Source organism: Sinocyclocheilus rhinocerous, unplaced genomic scaffold, assembly GCF_001515625.1.
Source record: "Sinocyclocheilus rhinocerous isolate Xijiao unplaced genomic scaffold, SAMN03320098_v1.1 scaffold714, whole genome shotgun sequence".
Taxonomy (NCBI): Eukaryota; Metazoa; Chordata; class Actinopteri; order Cypriniformes; family Cyprinidae; genus Sinocyclocheilus; species Sinocyclocheilus rhinocerous.
The window spans coordinates 1,939,510-1,958,718 of NW_015646165.1; the positions used below are offsets into that span (position 1 = coordinate 1,939,510).

At 37.3% G+C, this 19,209-nt stretch overlaps 2 protein-coding genes across 3 annotated transcripts in view; one reads left to right on the forward strand and one right to left on the reverse strand.

Moving 5' to 3' along the window:
• Window positions 1-293: 293 nt before the first annotated feature.
• On the forward strand, window positions 294-4,862 carry LOC107707041 (coenzyme Q-binding protein COQ10 homolog A, mitochondrial-like). The gene is made up of 5 exons (XM_016510917.1): window positions 294-321; window positions 505-651; window positions 1,877-2,069; window positions 2,169-2,270; window positions 3,238-4,862. Exons 2-5 carry the CDS (start codon window positions 530-532, stop codon window positions 3,403-3,405), a joined length of 585 nt encoding a protein of 194 aa, XP_016366403.1. The 5' UTR covers window positions 294-321; window positions 505-529; the 3' UTR covers window positions 3,406-4,862.
• A 3,492-nt stretch (window positions 4,863-8,354) lies between these two features.
• Window positions 8,355-19,209, reverse strand: part of LOC107707042 (citrate synthase, mitochondrial) — a 22,758-nt gene continuing 11,903 nt past the window's right edge. For both annotated transcript variants that reach the window (XM_016510918.1, XM_016510919.1), the window contains exons 2-11: window positions 17,748-17,795; window positions 17,395-17,502; window positions 16,646-16,711; window positions 15,351-15,482; window positions 12,558-12,746; window positions 11,628-11,827; window positions 10,015-10,144; window positions 9,824-9,925; window positions 9,489-9,698; window positions 8,355-8,990 (exon numbers count right to left, since the gene is read on the reverse strand). In XM_016510918.1, the coding sequence (XP_016366404.1) occupies window positions 8,820-8,990; window positions 9,489-9,698; window positions 9,824-9,925; window positions 10,015-10,144; window positions 11,628-11,827; window positions 12,558-12,746; window positions 15,351-15,482; window positions 16,646-16,711; window positions 17,395-17,502; window positions 17,748-17,795 (1,356 nt within the window). In that variant the 3' untranslated portion in view covers window positions 8,355-8,819. The remainder of the gene's footprint in view (window positions 8,991-9,488; window positions 9,699-9,823; window positions 9,926-10,014; window positions 10,145-11,627; window positions 11,828-12,557; window positions 12,747-15,350; window positions 15,483-16,645; window positions 16,712-17,394; window positions 17,503-17,747; window positions 17,796-19,209) is intronic.

Here is a 19,209-nt window from a genome sequence, read left to right on the forward strand (position 1 = left end):
AGAAATATATAACACGTTTGATTATCAATTATTCTACGTACATTTAGAAAATGTAGTTTCACAAATACCATAATTATTACAGTTATAATAAAAACACAGCCGCAACTGTCATAATAAAAAAAAAAGTAAATAAAGTGACAGAAAGATTATGACAGCTTTTTATACTAGGATATTTATTAAGATTTTTACAGTAGGAACAACAAGTAAGGAGGATTTTATGGTTGCAATGGTAACTGGTTTTGGAAGATTTTTAAATAGTTTAATATGACTGTAGATCACAGATTTTGTAGCATGGCTTATGGGAAGATGCTTTATATTATGGTAATATTATGTTTTTTGGACACGTACCACAGTACAGTTATACTAATTATTTCATTATTTCATGAATATACTAATTATTTCATTCAGTACCATATTATGATGGTGTAACCACCACAGACCGTTCCTGTCTGTACTGCATGCATTGTATTTATCAGAATCCTGTTTTTTTTTTTTGTATGTCAGACACCTGTCCTCCTGCGGGATCTTGATGACCCGTCATCCTCGCGCTCTCTGTCTCACTGAAGTGGGTTTGACTCCCACTCATCACAGGAGATCTTTCATCAGCCTCACCAATAAGAGAAAAGAGTATTCAGAGAGGAGAATACTAGGGTAAGTTGCCTAACTAATTCTAGGGTAGGTTAAGATTGACCCAGTGTCTGATCCTGAACAATGACCCCTTCTTCTTTCCTCAGGGAGGATGAAGATAAGCTTTTGTGGTGTTGAATAATAAATTAACAGAGCTGTATTGATCTAGTGGAGGCGGAGCAGCTGGAAACAAAGATCTAAGACAGGGACATAAATACCTAACCATTAATGAAAAAAAAAATAAATGAAATAAAATAGAACAAAACACATTTATAGCTTTTTGTATTGGGCAAAAATAGCCGTATCTGTATTTATTTTGTGTATTTTATTGAAGTGTAATTTTTGGTATTCTTTATATTTTTATATTATTTTATATTTTTAGTTTTAGTAATTAAATTTTTTCATATTTCTATTTAGCTCTAATTTAATTCCAGTTTTAGTTTAAGTACTTCTTAGTACTTCACTTTAAACTATTTTATTTCAGTTAGTTGCCAGTGCAACATTAATCATTTTCATTTCTAAAGTTTTTTAAGTTTGTTTTTCATCTAATATTAAGATTTTATTTGATTTCCGCTCTATTTCAATTGGGGGAAAAAAAGATTCTAAATTGATTTAGTTAATAACAGCAACACTTTTATTGTCTGTTTATGAAAGTATTTGTATTTATTTCAACTTGAGACTCAATTGACCCTTCGCAAAGACCACCCGCCTCCCTTAGTTACTGTTGCTACGTCCGACAAACCATGGCGCTCTCACGCCACACATCATGTTTCACTCACGCAGTGAAAAATACATTGCGAAGCAAAGAGGACACTGACAACGCGCCAACAAGACAGAGCAGGTTACTTTTGGTATTTAATATAGTCTCAGCTTTCAAATTTTGTCGTTTTTTTAAAGAAATGTTAACAATAAATACAGTTTTGTGGCTCTTTAATGTGTCATGACAGATCGCTGTAGCGCCTCGGTTCAAGCAGCACGCGAACCGATCATCTCTTCCTCTTCACTAGTTATAGCACGAAACAAACATGAATGAACATAAGAAGGTATCTTGTTTCAACCAGGGAAAGACGTCAATACACACTATTTTTCAAGTTCAAGTCCACCAACATTAATCTACTCTCCTGTCTGGTTTGTTTGTCGGACAAAATGGCAGATTCGGCGTTATGATTGGTCAGATCACCTGTCAATCAAACTCCCTGCAAAGGGTCAGTTCTAAATTAAAAAGATGTACCTGTATTTTGTTCTTTAGGTACTCAATGCAAGAGATGTATGATGTGGTAGCCAATGTGGATGACTACAAACACTTTGTACCGTGGTGTAAAAAGTCCCAAACCATCATGAAAAGGGCCGGTCATGCCAAAGCTCAGCTGGAAGTGGGCTTCTCTCCTGTTGTTGAGCGATACACTTCAATGATAAGCCACGTCCGTCCACATCTGGTCAAAGTAAGTCGCCCTGTGTGCTTTACAACATCTTTAATATCATCACTGAAATGAAAAGTTCAAATTTGGTAAATAATTCAATTTCAACCCATCCCATTTCAGGCAGTGTGTTCGGACGGTAAACTCTTCAATCATTTAGAGACAATATGGCGGTTCAGTCCCGGTATTCCTGGCTATCCTCGCACATGCACTGTAGACTTCTCTGTAAGTATCGTTTACAAACGTTTGCTTCCAGTTGACTCTTCGCTTAGCCACACCCCCCTTGGTTACTGTTGCTAGGTCAGACAAGCTTGCAGAATGTAAAATAGAGACTTCTGCACAGTTTTGGGGTAAAAATCAGTTTACAACTATCCAAACATGCAACACTTTCATACATTTTAATCAGACAAAAAAAAAATGTTTATAAGTTTCAGTTTTATAAGTTTTAGTGATTTTGTTGTGCGTTATTGGTTTTATTAGTTTTTGATTTTTATATATCTAGTTAGTTTTTATTCATTATTATTTCAGTTTTAAGTAATTTTAGTACATCACCTTAAAGGGTTAGTTCACCCAAAAAAGAAAATTCTGTCATTAATTACTCACCCTCATGTCGTTTCAAACCCGTAAGACCTTCGTTCATCTTCGGAACACAAATTAAGATATTTTTGATGGAATCTGAGAGCTGTCTGACCCTGCATAGACAGCAACACAACTGAAATGTTCCCAAGTCCAGAAACGTAGCAGGGAGATCTGTAAAATAAGAGCTACGAGCTACGAGAATACTTTTTGTGCGCAAAAGAAAAAAAAAAACATTTCAGTTGCATTGCTGTCTATGCAGGGTCAGACAGCTCTCAGATTCCATCAAAAATATCTTAATTTGTGTTCCGAAGATGAACGAAGGTCTTACCGGTTTGAAACGACATGAGGGTGAGTAATTAATGACAGAATTTTCTTTTTTGGGTGAACTAACCCTTTAAATTGTGAAAATTAGAAACTTGGCGGAAATAAAATAAGTTTTTTTGTATTTTATTTTATTTCACTTAACGTTTATTTAGTTTCAATTAATGCACATGCTATAGTTTTAATTAGCGATAACACTAGTAGGCAGTAATGTTTTATCGAGGAGTCAGTGTATGTTAGGAAGTCAACTCACCGTGTCTCTTTCTCTCTGGATGTTGTTGGTTTTCCTCAGATCTCGTTCGAGTTCCGCTCATTGCTGCATTCGCAGTTAGCGACGGTGTTTTTCGACGAGGTGGTGAAGCAGATGGTGGCCGCGTTTGAGCGGCGAGCCGGCAAACTCTACGGACCCGAGACGAGAATACCCCGCGAGCTCATGTTTCACGAGATCCATCAAATGTGAGATGCACCTTCATACTGGACTCCTAGAACTCTTTAGACCGTTATCACATGACAAATCAGATCACTAGATTACTTTGGGATGGTAGCAGAGATACCATTTACTTTTAGAAAAAGATTTCAGTTCATCTGAGGTACTGTACCTTCTACGTGTATTTTTTAATTTTTTCTTTTGCTTTTTGAATGTGAATGAAGATTAATTGATTATTGCAGCCCTGACTGGTAAGATTTGAAAGTTGAAGTTCAAAAAACGGACACTTGGACGTTTCACTAGGGTTTCATCTGGTTTACTCTTTTTGTCTTGCTGCGAGATAATTGGGGCCAACTCTGACTGATTACTGAAACTGAAAGGAATATTTTAGGTGAAATCTGTCGCACGCTGTTGATTACCACACAACATTGTTTTGATTTGTACCTCAGATTTTATAAACAAACAATAAAACATGTACAGCACAAGCATTGTTTACTTTCCCCTTGCAAATGCGCAGCTGTTGATGATTTTTATGGTTTTAAGTCAATATTATTTTGTGTGGTAATCAACGGCATGCAAAAGGCACAGATAAACCCAGAATATTCTTTCTCAAACGAATCTTCATATACCTAAATATTAATATAGTGAAAATACAGACCTACTTGATTTCCACACTGCACTGAATTTATAATATTCATCTCAAGAAATCACACTCGGAGGTTTGTTACTCCAAACACAACTGTAAATATAATAAAAATTAATTATGCCGTTAGAGTGACCTCAAATGTTTTTCTCACCTAAATATTTATCCTCATAGACAACAAAAAACTTTTGTTTATAGAAGTAGTGCATTGTAATGAAAAAAAAATTAAGAATTATATTTAGCATGCTTTTGCTTTCTTTGGATGCATTCATACAAACTCAGGGCTTTGGAGAAATTCAAAGGAAAGAAATGTAAGAACTCAACCTGTTGTTCCCTAATAGTGATCCCAGTTTGTGCCTGTTCATGTAGACTGTGCCATTTCTGTTTTGTTGCTACATTAATGTTTAAACACTACTGTATTTGTGTTTTGTGATTTCTTGAAAAGCTACAGTATGAGCTGGCGAAGCATCAGATACAAGCAGAGCGGTTTCTTTTTTTCAACATTTATTTCATGAGATTTTGTTATTAGCCATTTCAATGCCTTATGTGAGTGTTCATGGCATTTATAAATGACTTCAAATAATGTAATTGTCAAGATGTTGATTGGTAATTTACTTGTGCTGTATCAAACACCTGTCTAAGAGTCTTCCGTGGAAATAACGTCACCGTCAGTAGATTTCTAGGGTTTGTCATAAAAACACCTTGTTAGATGTCAGAATGTTTGGTTGAAGGACTGTGAATAAGAACCAAAGAGATGAGCAGTGCTTCATAAGAGCAAGAAGAGCAGTTTTAGAAATTCTCTCTGAAATGAATGTTGTCTGTTCAGTAAACCTTAATTCTCGGTCAACAGGCCTGTCGTCAGTGTTATAATCTTGCACAAGCATTTCTTTTGAGAATCTGTACATTTATTTCCAAACAAATATTTTGTGTGTTTTACTTGAACTGCTTGAGATTCATTAGGAGGCCGATTTCCTGCTTTGAATGATGACGTATTTGATCTTGAAGTACACATGGTTTCTTACCTCGGAGTGGTAGCTCTATGATTGAATCCTATGTTGAGGAGATACACGGGTACTTGTGAAAACGTAACGGTGATGCAGTACCAGGGAACAAAGAATACAAAGTGAAACCAGCAGTGGAGGTTGAGGAAATCTGAGGAAGGTGGTGGTATCTGGGTCATGTATTTATAACCGCATGAGAGCTGCCCTGACCTGAAGATCGTTTCCATGCAGATCTTTAAACAAAATTCACCATTAAAACGGAATTTAAAATTGATTAGTTAAAGAAGAATGACCAGGCTTCGATCTTATCGAGACAATACTGCACATAATTTGAGCAATAACCATCTTTGTGTGCACATCATTTATAGAATAAAGAGGTAGTTCACCTAAAAATGAAAATTCTGACATTATTTACTCACCACATGTTTTTCCCAACCTGTATTTATTACTTTCTTCTGTGGAACATAAAAGATATTTAGAGAAATTTCTTTCTTTTTTTTTTTAGTACAGTTAGTATTATGTATTATAGCTTTTTTAAAATTTTGAATTTGTATTATTTTTTTGTTTGTTTCATTTTAACTTTTACAAATTTTTATATCTATATAGCTTTATTTTTTTTACTTAAGTGCATGTAATTTTAGTATTTCAATTTAGTTTTTTTTTTTTTTTTCCAAATTTTTATTACAATCGCTGAAAAATACTTGAATGTTTTTAGTTGTAGTCTTTTTTTTACCTCGGTGGTAGTTTTATGATTGCTAATCAGCTGGGTTACACTAGAATTCAATGTTGAGGAGATGTTGAGGAGGTAACTTACTTGTGAAAACGTAAGTGGCGCAGTACCAGGGAACAAAGAACACAAAGTGAAACCAGCAGTGGAGGTTGAGGAAATCTGAGGAAGGTGGTGGTATCTGGGTCATGTATTTATAACCGCATGAGAGCTGCCCTGACCTGAAGATCGTTTCCATGCAGATCTTTAAACAAAATTCACCATTAAAACGGAATTTAAAATTGATTAGTTAAAGAAGAATGACCAGGCTTCGATCTTATCGAGACAATACTGCACATAATTTGAGCAATAACCATCTTTGTGTGCACATCATTTATAGAATAAAGAGGTAGTTCACCTAAAAATGAAAATTCTGACATTATTTACTCACCACATGTTTTTCCCAACCTGTATTTATTACTTTCTTCTGTGGAACATAAAAGATATTTAGAGAAATTTCTTTCTTTTTTTTTTTAGTACAGTTAGTATTATGTATTATAGCTTTTTTAACATTTTGAATTTGTATTATTTTTTTGTTTGTTTCATTTTAACTTTTACAAATTTTTATATCTATATAGCTTTATTTTTTTTACTTAAGTGCATGTAATTTTAGTATTTCAATTTAGTTTTTTTTTTTTTTTTCCAAATTTTTATTACAATCGCTGAAAAATACTTGAATGTTTTTAGTTGTAGTCAACAATAACAACACTGCTCCATTGTTGTTTGATTCCCAACGCGCCTTTGCAAACAAAACAACAAAAAATCACAGCTATTGAAATGTAGTATATGGTTTGATTTGTTAAAACAAGTAGCACCCAGATTTACTTTATACATTTATATTTGTACATATCCAAATTATTCCAAATTACTCCAAATACATGACAATTATGAATTGTAAGGCAATATATCAACTACACTCTTAATAATAAATGTTCCAAAAACAGGTTTTCATAGCAATGACATATAGAACCATTCTGAGTTCCACAAAGAAGCTTTCACCGAACAGTTCTTAAAAACATTTTTATAATCTAAAGAACCTTTTGTGTGCATTGAAAAGGTTCCATGGATGTTAAAGGTTTTTCATGGAACTGCAGATGCCAATAAAGAAACTTTGTTTTTAAGTGTATCTTATTTGGCTTGGGTTAATAACTTTACATTGGCATTTGAATTATGGACAGCTGAATAGTAGAACATGACCGAATTGGATTGATAACAGAATAATCTTGTTCATATAAGCGGTCACTGAGTGAAGGGTTATCATGTTAAAAAAAAAAAAGAGGAAGAAAAGATAAAGTCCAGATGGTTTGTTAAAAACATTTATTGGTTTTCCTTTTTTGTCAAGTTTTCCCATTTTCTTTTTTGTTCGCCTAAGCTTCTTTTTCCCCAAACAATCCAGACTCATTTCTCCCATTCTCTTGTTCCCCTCCCCATTTGCCCTGGTCAATCCGACTTCAACCAATCATCTCCATATTCACATTCCTCCTTATTTAAATTAACCCGACAGAGCATAAGCCAATCATGTACATCATGATGAAAACAGTCACACTGGAAAAGGGCACGGCAAACTGGACAATTATTCTCACACCATTAGATGAGAAGGAAATGATGATTGGGGGAAAAGTGCCATTGAGTTAATGGAGTGCTTATGGACTGACTAGCTAAAATAGCTGCTAGACTATCAAAAAAACAAAAAAAAAAACAAGAGTAAGCGTGCAAGAGAGCAGGACCCGTGTGCATCACAGCAGTACATGTCATGTACAAGTCATGTGTTAAATTATATTAAAGGTATAGTATACTTAAAATAGGGTTAAGTGAGTCATCATAGATAAGTGGTTTAACTAACGGGGATGGTGAGACAGTGTTTTGATATGCAGTTCATACATTCAAGCTATATTTACATGAATAAATAAAACCACAACTTATGTATACCTACACAAAATGATAGCTTTTCTCTATACAAGACATCATTCTTCAAAACACGGGGAAAAAAAGACACTATAACTCTAAACAGGTAAAAAGTAGCAGATTTTGAGCGCTCTTGGATGAACGTACAAATAAACGCCACAAATTTGACTTGCTCTCAAGTTGGTACACGAATCACCTGCGACTACACTAACTTGTGTGAATGACACAAATCTTTAACAAATCAAAGCCAATATGTCCACTGATGAAATTCAGAAGGACTGGTCATTTCAAATAAAGAGGGCACCACATGTGCTTCCAAACAACAGACAGGAAAATGAAGACGATTGGTTGAAGTCAGAGAGCAATATGAGAGATAACTTAAAGGGCCAGTACCCATTTAAACAAATATACAAGCTTCCCAAGTTGAACTGAACTCATGGAATCAATTCTATTGAGAGAGGACCGTATTGCCATCATGGAGTGCTCTTACGAGGAGAAACGTGATGTTAGCTAGAGGGACGCCTAGTCAAATTTCGTCAAATTATCACAGGCTCAGAGCAGGGTGTTGACAATTCAATTCACTCATACAAACAAGAGGCTCAAGTGAACATCTGATCTCAGGAGAGTAAAAATACAAGGCTAAAACTGAAATAATTGTTATGAGAGCTGAGGATAAAGGCTTTATTTACATACCAGGCGAACTAACTCTTCTGAACTAGTATTTAATAGACATTAGTTTAAATAAGGGGAGAGGTGATTTCTGGAAAGACGCATCACTCTCGACTGTGTTCTTGGACAATAACACAGCCTTCTCCATCAAACCACCTCGCTACATCCATAGCTGCGTCATACGGTCGGAAAAATCTGCAGGAAAACTTAAGAGGAGTGACCGCAAGCAATGACTGTGTAATGCGTCTACACATTTCTTGTGAAAAAGTTTAAATATGCATTTTGGGGAAGAAAGACTAATAAAGTGTAAATGGCATGTGTAATCTTGACGTTATATTAATAAAGGCCTTTTTTAGATGAAATTTAAGTGTACCGTCTCTTTAAATCCCTTAGCCCAGGGTCTTGTTTCTAATATTTTAAGTTCCTCCCCTCCCTGTCCCCACTTCGCTGGCATGGTCCCTCTCTAGCCTGATTTGGCCCCAACTAGAGCCATGAGTCCGTCCGTGCTCATGGACTTGGGACGCTCCAGAGGGAAGCCGAGCGCTCTGCTCCACACCAGCTGGGAGAGGACGCCCAAAGCCCGGGATACGCCAAACAACACAGTGTAATAGTTCATCTCAGTCATGCCATAATACTGCAAAACACAAGAGTAAAAACACAAGATGAATTTCAACTGAGCAAGCAGAAAAATAGATAAAAGAAAAAGGAACAGGTAACTAACTCTACTCATTTCGACCATATATTCAATGGGATATTTTTATATTTGGTCAGTTTACATAAAAGGTTAAATATAGGTTTAAATAAAATTATTCTTCATTAATAATCTAATTATAATACTAATATTATAATTATTATAATAGTTTTTAAAATAATATCTTTATTGCGCATATACACACATTTGTGTGTGTGTGTGTATATATATATATATATATATATATACACACACACTTTTTTTAGTTATACAAGACATTAAACCAGCACATTATGTCAATTGGCTGGGAAAATGTTTACCGTTTAGCATTTAAAACAGCTGTGTAATAGGACCAAGTATATTTATGAAGAAAGTAAATTGGGTAAATCACCTTTTAATCACAAATTTATATGAATTACTGGATAGTTTCTGGTTTCTTACTTGCAACAGGACTCCGCTGTGGGCATCTACATTGGGCCAGGGGTTCTTAGCCTTGCCCTGCTCCAGAAGCACGTTGGGTACGATCTTGTAGAGTTGAGCTACCAGCTTGAACATGGGGTCGTTGGGAAGGTGCTTGAGGGCAAACTCACGCTGACAGGTATAGCGAGGATCGGTCTTCCTCAGTACAGCGTGGCCATAGCCTGGCACCACCTGAACAATGACACGAGAGAACAAACGGTGTGAATGATAATCATCCATCATATTTCGATCAATCTGCATTGAGTTTTTGTGCTGATGCATTTCCTATTGAATTGGGAAATAGCAACGGCACTCACTCTGCCTGATTTGAGCGTGTTCCAAATGTAATCTCTCATTTTCTCATCGGACACCTCACCACCGAGCTCCTTCTGCAGGGCTGTCAGCCATACCAACACCTCCTATAGGACACAGGAAGACATTAAAGAAATGCAAAGCTGGTTAGTACTTTATATGTCCTGTATGTAAGTAAGCACATTAAGGCTCAAACCTGATTGGCCAGTCCGTGCAGGGGTCCGGCCAGACCATTCATAGCAGCGCTAAAGGAGAGGTAGGGGTCGGACAGGGCACTGCCTACCAGGTGACTAGTGTGTGCGCTGACATTTCCACCCTCATGGTCACTGAAATGGAACAAAAGCACACAAAGAGGTTAAGGTTGCGGTCAAAGGACACTAAACTAGGTCAGACTGGTAAACAAACATAACCGCAAGAGGGCAGACTTGATTCCCTTATCGAAAACAGTCATTCGTCTTCCCCTTTCTTTCCTAACAAAAGATGTACACTAGCATGTTGAATGTTTTCTTGCTGACTGAACAAAATGTGCACAGTCTACAGTCACTGATCAAAGGGAAACTGAAAGACATCAATAAACCACACAATCATTTTTCAAAATTAAACTGTATAATGTGTGAAAGTTTAGCACCATTAACCATCATGAGAGAATTAATGTGCTGGTAACTTTGGTAACTGGTAAATTTGACAACATATATAGAAAATTATGTACTAAAAAAAGACAAGTATAAAATTTTATATATAAACAAAATCTTGTCTACTTTTCAAAATGTTAAATAATTATATGAAACTCTTAATCATATCTAATCCCATATAAAAGCACTTCAATTGCATCCATTTAATAAGCAATAAAAGTGATAACTGGTTTTGATAGCACAGATAGTAGGTCTCACTGGTCCAAAGTCACTTTCCACACAGCTGTATATTTAACATCAAATATCCAACAATTATCTTGATTAATCTGTCAATTATTTATTAATCCACAGCTTTATCGTTTAGCACCATTAACCATCATGAGAGAATTAATGTGCTGGTAACTTTGGTAACTGGTAAATTTGACAACATATATAGAAAATTATGTACTAAAAAAAGACAAGTATAAAATTTTATATATAAACAACTTTTCAAAACTACTTTTCAAAATGTTAAATAATTATATGAAACTCTTAATCATATCTAATCCCATATAAAAGCACTTCAATTGCATCCATTTAATAAGCAATAAAAGTGATAACTGGTTTTGATAGCACAGATAGTAGGTCTCACTGGTCCAAAGTCACTTTCCACACAGCTGTATATTTAACATCAAATAACCAACAATTATCTTGATTAATCTGTCAATTATTTATTAATCCACAGCTTTATCAATGATCGCTGCAGCCCTAGAAAATTACTACACACTGCTAACTTGTCCAAGCTGGGTTTAGCATGTTAAGCAGATTGTTTGCATTTAAGATTACACCAATGCTCTTCACTCCCTTTTTTTGGTTCAGATAATAGCAGTTCTTCTACAAATAGCTAATTTACAGTATTGTACTAGTGGCCTGAATGATCCAGTTTGGTAATGGACATTAGATGCATTCAGGTCTCCCAGCAGGGCTGGAAGCACAAGCTTTACTAATGTGCTTTTCTCCCTGAGGCGGAGGTAAAAATCTTGACTCCTCATAGAGAAGAGAAGACAGATTTTCTGAGGGCAATCACAAAGGTCAAAAGCCAAGCAGACCTCACTCCTTATGACTGCCTCGAACGAACCAGTAGAGGAGGAGTTTGTGACGAATGAGTGAGTGAGTGAGTGAGTTTATAGGTCATCACCTGTGGATGGTGAGGTAGAGCCTCATGAGTTCTGTGAACTGTGGATCGCTGTAGCCCAGCATGTTGGTGAAGTTGTGTGACCAGTCCAGGTTGGAGTCGATGGCACCGATGCTGCTGCCTTCACGGTACAAATTACGGTAGATCTTGGCCGCCACGCAGGGGAGCTTGGCAATCAAGTCCATGGAGTCCTCGTACACAAACTACACAGAAATGGCATGAATTTTTGTGAATGACTCACTCACATTACATAGCAAATAATTATCTTAGTCAAGAGTTGTTTTAGTCATAGTATTTATCGTTACACACTTCACCTTTAAAGTTTCTAGCACAAATATTTTATTTTATTTTATTTTGCATCTGAAACTGACAGCCAGTCTTTTTTCTATAGAAAAAAAAAAGTGGACTTACCTAATTTTGATGTCCATGGGTGATTTCTACGACAGCATGTTCCTACATTAATCATGCAACTTGATTTTTTTTTTAAAGTATAAATATATTGATTGTTTTGGAAGTTGCATTTTAAAAATTAACTTGGATCAAAAAAAATCATTTAAACTGGTTTTCTAAATCACTACTACTTTCCAAAACGCTAAACATGGTCAAGTTACTTGAAGAAGATTCAACTAAACATTGAAGAGAATCATTTCCAGAAGCATGAACATGTGGACAAACAATCTTTATATTACACGCACAAATGGAGGTTTTAGGTTATCGTTAGACAATCCTCGTCAAGTTTTTGGTTAGGCCTGGTTTAGTTTCACTCACCCCCACAGAGCCCGCAGTTCATAATAGGTGCTTTGTGCAATGAACTGACAATGAACTTGCCTGATGTATTTGCATGTTGGATCAAGATATGACGTATGCCATTTTTAGCAGTTATCTGCTAAATGACTAAATGTAAATGTAAAGTAAATATTTTCTGTGACTCACCTCCCAGTACTTGGCCTTGTTAACTCCCTCAGAGTACGCCCGAGCGAAACTGCTCTCGCTGTTCAGAGCCGTGACGGCAGCACTGAACTGAGACATGGGGTGCAGGTTGGTGGGGAAGTTGTCCAGCATGGTGACCACGTGAGAGGGAAGAGCCGCACGCTTAGCCCACTCCTTAGACAACCAATTCACCTGAGAAAACAGCCGACAAAGTTAAATAAAAGGCAAAATATTTTTGTGGCATGTTACTATGACTGCCATCTGTAATGAAAATGGTCTCAGAGGATAATCTAAATTTCTTAAAAGTCTTTGTTTTATTCAACAGATATTTTTATTTATGGTTGCCTGTTCAGGGTCACAATTTGATTAACATCCCAACAAGACAAACAGTTTTTCACCATTTTTGTGTTCAGGATTTTTTGGGCGGGACTGAAATCATGTATCGATGATGCCCTGGAGCCACTGAGCATGGCCCCTCCCCTAACACTATAATATGTTGGCATGTAAACCATGGCATGGTTTCAGCCCTGACAGCAGACACGCCCCCAGTGTTTGAGAGCAGAGAATACCGCTTGCTTTTTCAAGATTTTAATACCTTATTTTATTTACTTGGTGTTTTTTTTTTTTTTTTTCCATTCAAATTTGGCTGGGTGGTTAATAACACATTTTTCTGTGGTGTGACAATCTCAGAACACGTATTTAATATTGCTTTACACAGACTTTAATGTAATTGTCAATCTCAGAGCATGTCTACAATGAGTCACAGCTATAAAAAGATTACATAATCTTGCAAATCACATAAGATGGTGGAAAAGATAAAGATACATTTTCTTTTAAACTGACAGATTTAACATTGTTTCACTTATATGAGAAGAACTGTACGGAGGCCCTAAAAGGAACATGGTGGTGGAAAAAATATGGGGTGGGAGAAAAAATTTATTTTCGAATCTTTTGCTTTCTCTCACAAAACATTTGCATTCCCCCGAGAAACTTTGCATTCTCTCGCAAAAATGTTTGCATTCCCTCACAAAGATATTTGCGTTCTCTGGCAAAACCAGTTGAGTTCGGACAAACACTTCCTGCTTACTTTACAGCTTGCAGTGGTTCATACAGCCTGAAGAAATACAGTCAGTGCTTAGTTCGAGTCACGGTTTTAGTTTATTAATAAAATATACTACATAGCCTACAGGAAAGCAGATAAGCCCAGAATATGAACAGAAAGCGCTAAATTGCACGTTAGAGCTGGGCGATTTTTCCAATTTTATCAATTAATTCGAATTTAATGTTTTGCCACAATTTTATTTTTAGAAATCGAAGAATCGCGATTTTGAATAGAAATATTACCAACCGTTAGAATTAGACACTTTGAGAATATGCCAGTGATAACAGTAAAAAGAAAAGAACGATCCAACCGCATGTCGGCGCACGTGATTAACCGCTCACGTGTGACACGCTCATATCACTAGGCGCCACTCACTAACACAGAATGCGCTTTTGTGTTGACAAAGATGTGATGTGGGCAGTGGAATAGGAAAAACATGCAAGAAGATAAGAGTGAACTTCTTTTAACTTGAGCGCCTAGACTGTATGCTCGAGCGCCGCGTTTATAGAATGCCGTTTCATGCATGAGACGCTGCAATTGATGCGAGTGCAACAGTCAAACACGTCCATGTTTACATAGAAAAAATGGAAAAGCAGCGCAAGCGAATAAAAAACCTGTAACTACTGTATGTCTGATATTTCATGTTTGCATCATGGTGACAGGCTGCAAGCTGCTGTTGTTTTTATTGAACATTTATAGATAAGGAAAGGAAAGGACGTGATGTGTGGCCAAGTATGGTGACCCATACTTGGAATTTGTGCTCTGCTCACGTGTGACACGCTCATATCACTAGGCGCCACTCACTAACACAGAATGCGCTTTTGTGTTGACAAAGATGTGATGTGGGCAGTGGAATAGGAAAAACATGCAAGAAGATAAGAGTGAACTTCTTTTAACTTGAGCGCCTAGACTGTATGCTCGAGCGCCGCGTTTATAGAATGCCGTTTCATGCATGAGACGCTGCAATTGATGCGAGTGCAACAGTCAAACACGTCCATGTTTACATAGAAAAAATGGAAAAGCAGCGCAAGCGAATAAAAAACCTGTAACTACTGTATGTCTGATATTTCATGTTTGCATAATGGTGACAGGCTGCAAGCTGCTGTTGTTTTTATTGAACATTTATAGATAAGGAAAGGAAAGGACGTGATGTGTGGCCAAGTATGGTGACCCATACTTGGAATTTGTGCTCTGCATTTCACCCATCCAAGTGCACACACACACAGCAGTGAGAAGTAAACAAACACACACACACACACTGGGAACACACACCAGGAGCAGTGGGCAGCCAATGCTGCGGCGCTCAGGGAGCAGTTGGGGGTTCAGTGCCTTGCTCAAGGGTCTCACCTCAGTCCCGGTACTGAGGGTGGAAGAGAGCGCTGGTCATTCACTCCCCCCAACTACAATCCCTGCCGGACCTGAGACTCGAACCTGCGACCTTTGGGTTACAAGTCCAACTCTCTAACCATGGGCCACGACTGCCCCCTAATAATAATACTCTACTGGTGTGACAGAAAATAATGACAGAATTTTCATTTTTGGGTGAACTATCTCTTTAAATGCTAGGTCACTAGGACAACTGCATCAGAGCACATGTTCTAAATTGCTAGGCCACGATTCTGACAATATTTCCAACATTACACTCAGAGTTTATTTAATAAGTAAGAATGCAGTGAATATGAATATATCCTCACCTGCTCCTCAGTGGGCACCTGTCCTGTGATCAGCAGCCAGAACAGACCCTCTGGCAGCGGCTCCTCTCCACCAGGAGCCTTGGGCAACAGCTGCTGACACTCTGGAATGCTGTAACCACGGAAACGGATGCCCTACAGATGCAATCGATTAACACAGGGAGTGTGTCAGTATGTTTGATTGAATAAACACTACAGCTTCGAACTCTGAGAGGGTTCAGGGGTTAGTGGGATAACTACTGACACCAATATTTATTTATCCAAGGCACTGTGGTGCCACTTTCTATTTTTAGCTTTCAGCAGCATACTATTGTGCAAATGATGAGCTTCTATAGCCTCTTTCACACAGAGATTCCAGAAAATACACAGATAATGTGTCCCGTGATCGTTTGATTTTGGTTCATTCACACTGCCAGTGATTTTCCAGAGTCTGTGCGTGCGTTCACACACATTCCGTAAAGACACGTGACATTAGGATATAATGTGTAATGTCACGCATACCGTTTCACTAAGCTGGCGAACGATCTCCGCTTCAGCACAGATAGTGAGGAGCTCCCTGATCTTTGCATCATTCCAGTTTGCGCATATTTATTTTTTTTGTTGTGAATGTTGATCTGCCTTCAAAACACCCGGTAACCCCCGATAACGTGCGCCATCACTACGACACACCCTTTACGGCATTGGTCCTGGCTTTTGTTCACACAAGGCTTGTTCCTGGACTGATCCCAGCAATGTTACAAGGTTCCCATCCCGGGATCGTTCCCGGGACGTGTTTGCGTACACACAGAAGGCACTTTTTTGGCTATTTTCCGGGATCAACGCGCTGTGTGAAAGGGGCTTATGACACAGTAAACTTTCATCATGCATTCAAGTTTCACAACCAAACCACATAAACTGCAAATTTGACATGTCAAGGCTAAAATTTGCAGACTGAAGTCTCAAATAATTTTATGAAAGACAGGAACATTTAGACATTTTTTACTTAATTGTAATACTAACAATAAATAGTATGTATGACAAATAATTAAATATTAATAAAGTATTATACAACTATTAATAAACAACAAGATATCATTACTTATAAATACTATTTTAATATTAACTAATAATTATTTTTATGATTTTGTAATCTACAACTTTGTGACAAACCTGTAAACATTTTTTTATTAAATTAAAACAATTTAGAATTAATTACTGCATAAATAAATATAACCCAGTTTAAGACACATTTTTGTAATACCAGACAACGTATCTATCAAAAGTTGTGAGTACATAATTGACAGTATGTGTGCACTTACCTCATCGGGGTCGAGCACAGATGTCTCGTACACTAAACCCTTCATGCCTCTCATTCCTCCATAAACCTGTTATACACAAAACATGACACAAACATTATTGAAATACCTATGTCAACACCTGTTTCTGAGCTACAACCCTTCAATTTACTTTTCTGGCCTCTAGTTCAAGTGTCATATATGAGAGCAATAATGCCCCTCAGGTGCAGTTTAATCTGCAAAATAGAATAACTGGCTGTGAGACAAAGACCAAATGACTCAGCTGAAACAACGGCCATGAGAGCAGCAGCACTCACACCACAGCCTGTGGATCCTTGACAAAACAGCCATCCAATTAGAGGGCAAAAACTATTACTGTTTGTGGTGGTTTGCAGCACTACATCATGTGAGATCGGACTGGTCAACCATGTTAGGCAACATTTGCTTGTGACATCAGTCAGATGAAACAACCTGGCTGAGTTCACTAGTTGGATATTATAAATTTAAGCCAGTGATTTCAAACATGAAGTACTTAAGGTAGAAAGAATAAACTATTAGTAATAAAAATAATAATAATAATTTAAAATATTAGTAAATACTATAATAGTGTAGATATATGTATACATATAATTCTAAAATAACCCAGCATCCACAACAGGTTTATAATTATTACAACTCATTTGGTGGATTGTAATGTAGGCTAAAGTGATGACAAATAAAAAGCATACAGACATGATTTACAGTAACGGTGAATGCAGTGATGTTTCTCTCACCATGTCCACTGTGATCTGACCAACTGTGGTTTTGCCATGCTGCTGTCTGAAGTTCTTGATCCTGCTCTGTTCTTTAGGGATGAGGTCTGCCAGGACGTCTTTCAAATTCTGTATAAGGTCAAGGGAAAAAAGGTCAGTTTTCAGTTAAAGGATCAGGCACAGATTTAACAACTGTCTTGTACATGTATTATAAAAGAGGTTCTAAAAAAGTAGCCCCAGACATAGTGATAGTGACTCAACCATTCCATCAAAAGCAAGGCTGCGATCTAATCTCTGTAGTGCAATTAAAATCTAAAGTCTGGTTGTGGCTGTGATCATTGATCCGGGATATCTGAAGTGATACAAACACGTACCGTGGATGCACTGACATTTCTGGCAGCCACAACAACACATGCTGCATTCTGGAAAAGAAAGAAAAACAATGACTTTGATGAAAGATGCAATGCAGAGGAAGCTGATCGTCATAACCTGGGCTAATAGTCAGATTTCACCGCAGAAGGCCTGCTGACAGCTGCAAGGAAGGTGACTTTAGTTGCACAATGCAAAATACATCAGTTGCCAATTTCTTTGTATTCAAATTACAAGCTACTTACAAGTTTCTACTGGACCAAATGTTTTCAACTGGCTCTGAACATCAAAACCATTAAAGCATTTTTCCATCATAACATTTTACAACTTTGGCGATTAGCTGGTCTAAGAGAGTTACAGCACATTTATTGCGTAGACAAAACTGCTAGAGCAACCAGAGGTGAAGTGTGTCTTGAACTATTACCACTGTGCCATTCATTATGACCGTCTTATTTGGGGTTCAATACAATTTAATTATAGCAAAGATATACACAATGACAATATTTCACAGGAACATAAAAAGGTGCTCAGGTGCAACAGAACACGACAAATCTTGCAGAGATAGGTGTATGGATCCAACGGTTACTTCTATTACAGAATTCCTTCAGGAAGAGTTATGAGTTTATCTGCACGACTTGACCCATTCTTACATCGAGACACATCCTTCACTTCTATAGATAGCTTTAGATTAAGAGTCATGTCTGATTGACTCACAGCAGGACCGGATAAAAACTGCCACTGCAGAATGACTCAAGCACGGTCGTAAAGCCGGGTCAGATTGGCAAGGCATGTAGGGAGATAAATAGGGGGATATGATTCTCCTAACAGAATATATAGTCACTGGAATCATCATTAATCCTCTTCATACAAACTGGCAGCGGTTTATAGCATTCAGCTGTAGGTTGTGGACTACTGAAATGTTGGTTAGCTTAAAAAAAATTGATTCACCTCTGATTATTAGTTAACAGTAAATATAATCAATCACATAACTACCCAATCGTTATACATCATGTCAGGTAGTACTGAATAGACAAGCAGTGCTCACATTTTCTTTAGCAAAAATAGTGATGCACTGATATTAAAATTCTGAAGTTCAATATGTCTTTGTTTACATGTCTTTCATATCCAAAACAAATAAACATCACGCATCACATCCAGGCTTCCTTTCACCTCAAAGGTCAGACGAAGACTGAAACGAGGCTGCCGAAGCAATTGCTAATGAGAGACGAGAGTGACACACGGCTCGAAAGCAGCGGAGCTTTTATTATGCCACACTTTAGCGCTTCCGCTCCTTCCGGTCGTGTGTATGTGAGGGCAAGCAGCGCAGTTTTATCATACTAGATACGTTTGAAAGTTCTGTTATAATGCTACTCTGTGCGGTCGTCACCTGTTTAATAAAACACACAACATATTAAAGCGTCTTTGGTGTTTCCATGTTTTCTACAAAACAAAACCGGAAATCGAGGG

Excerpts from the sequence above, each read along its gene's own strand:
- LOC107707041 (XM_016510917.1), top strand. The coding sequence starts at position 530 with ATGACCCGTCATCCTCGCGCTCTCTGTCTCACTGAAGTGGGTTTGACT. Across the intron at positions 2,070-2,168 it reads TCCGTCCACATCTGGTCAAA|GCAGTGTGTTCGGACGGTAA; the intron begins GTAAGTCGCCCT and ends ATCCCATTTCAG. Across the intron at positions 2,271-3,237 it reads CATGCACTGTAGACTTCTCT|ATCTCGTTCGAGTTCCGCTC; the intron begins GTAAGTATCGTT and ends GGTTTTCCTCAG.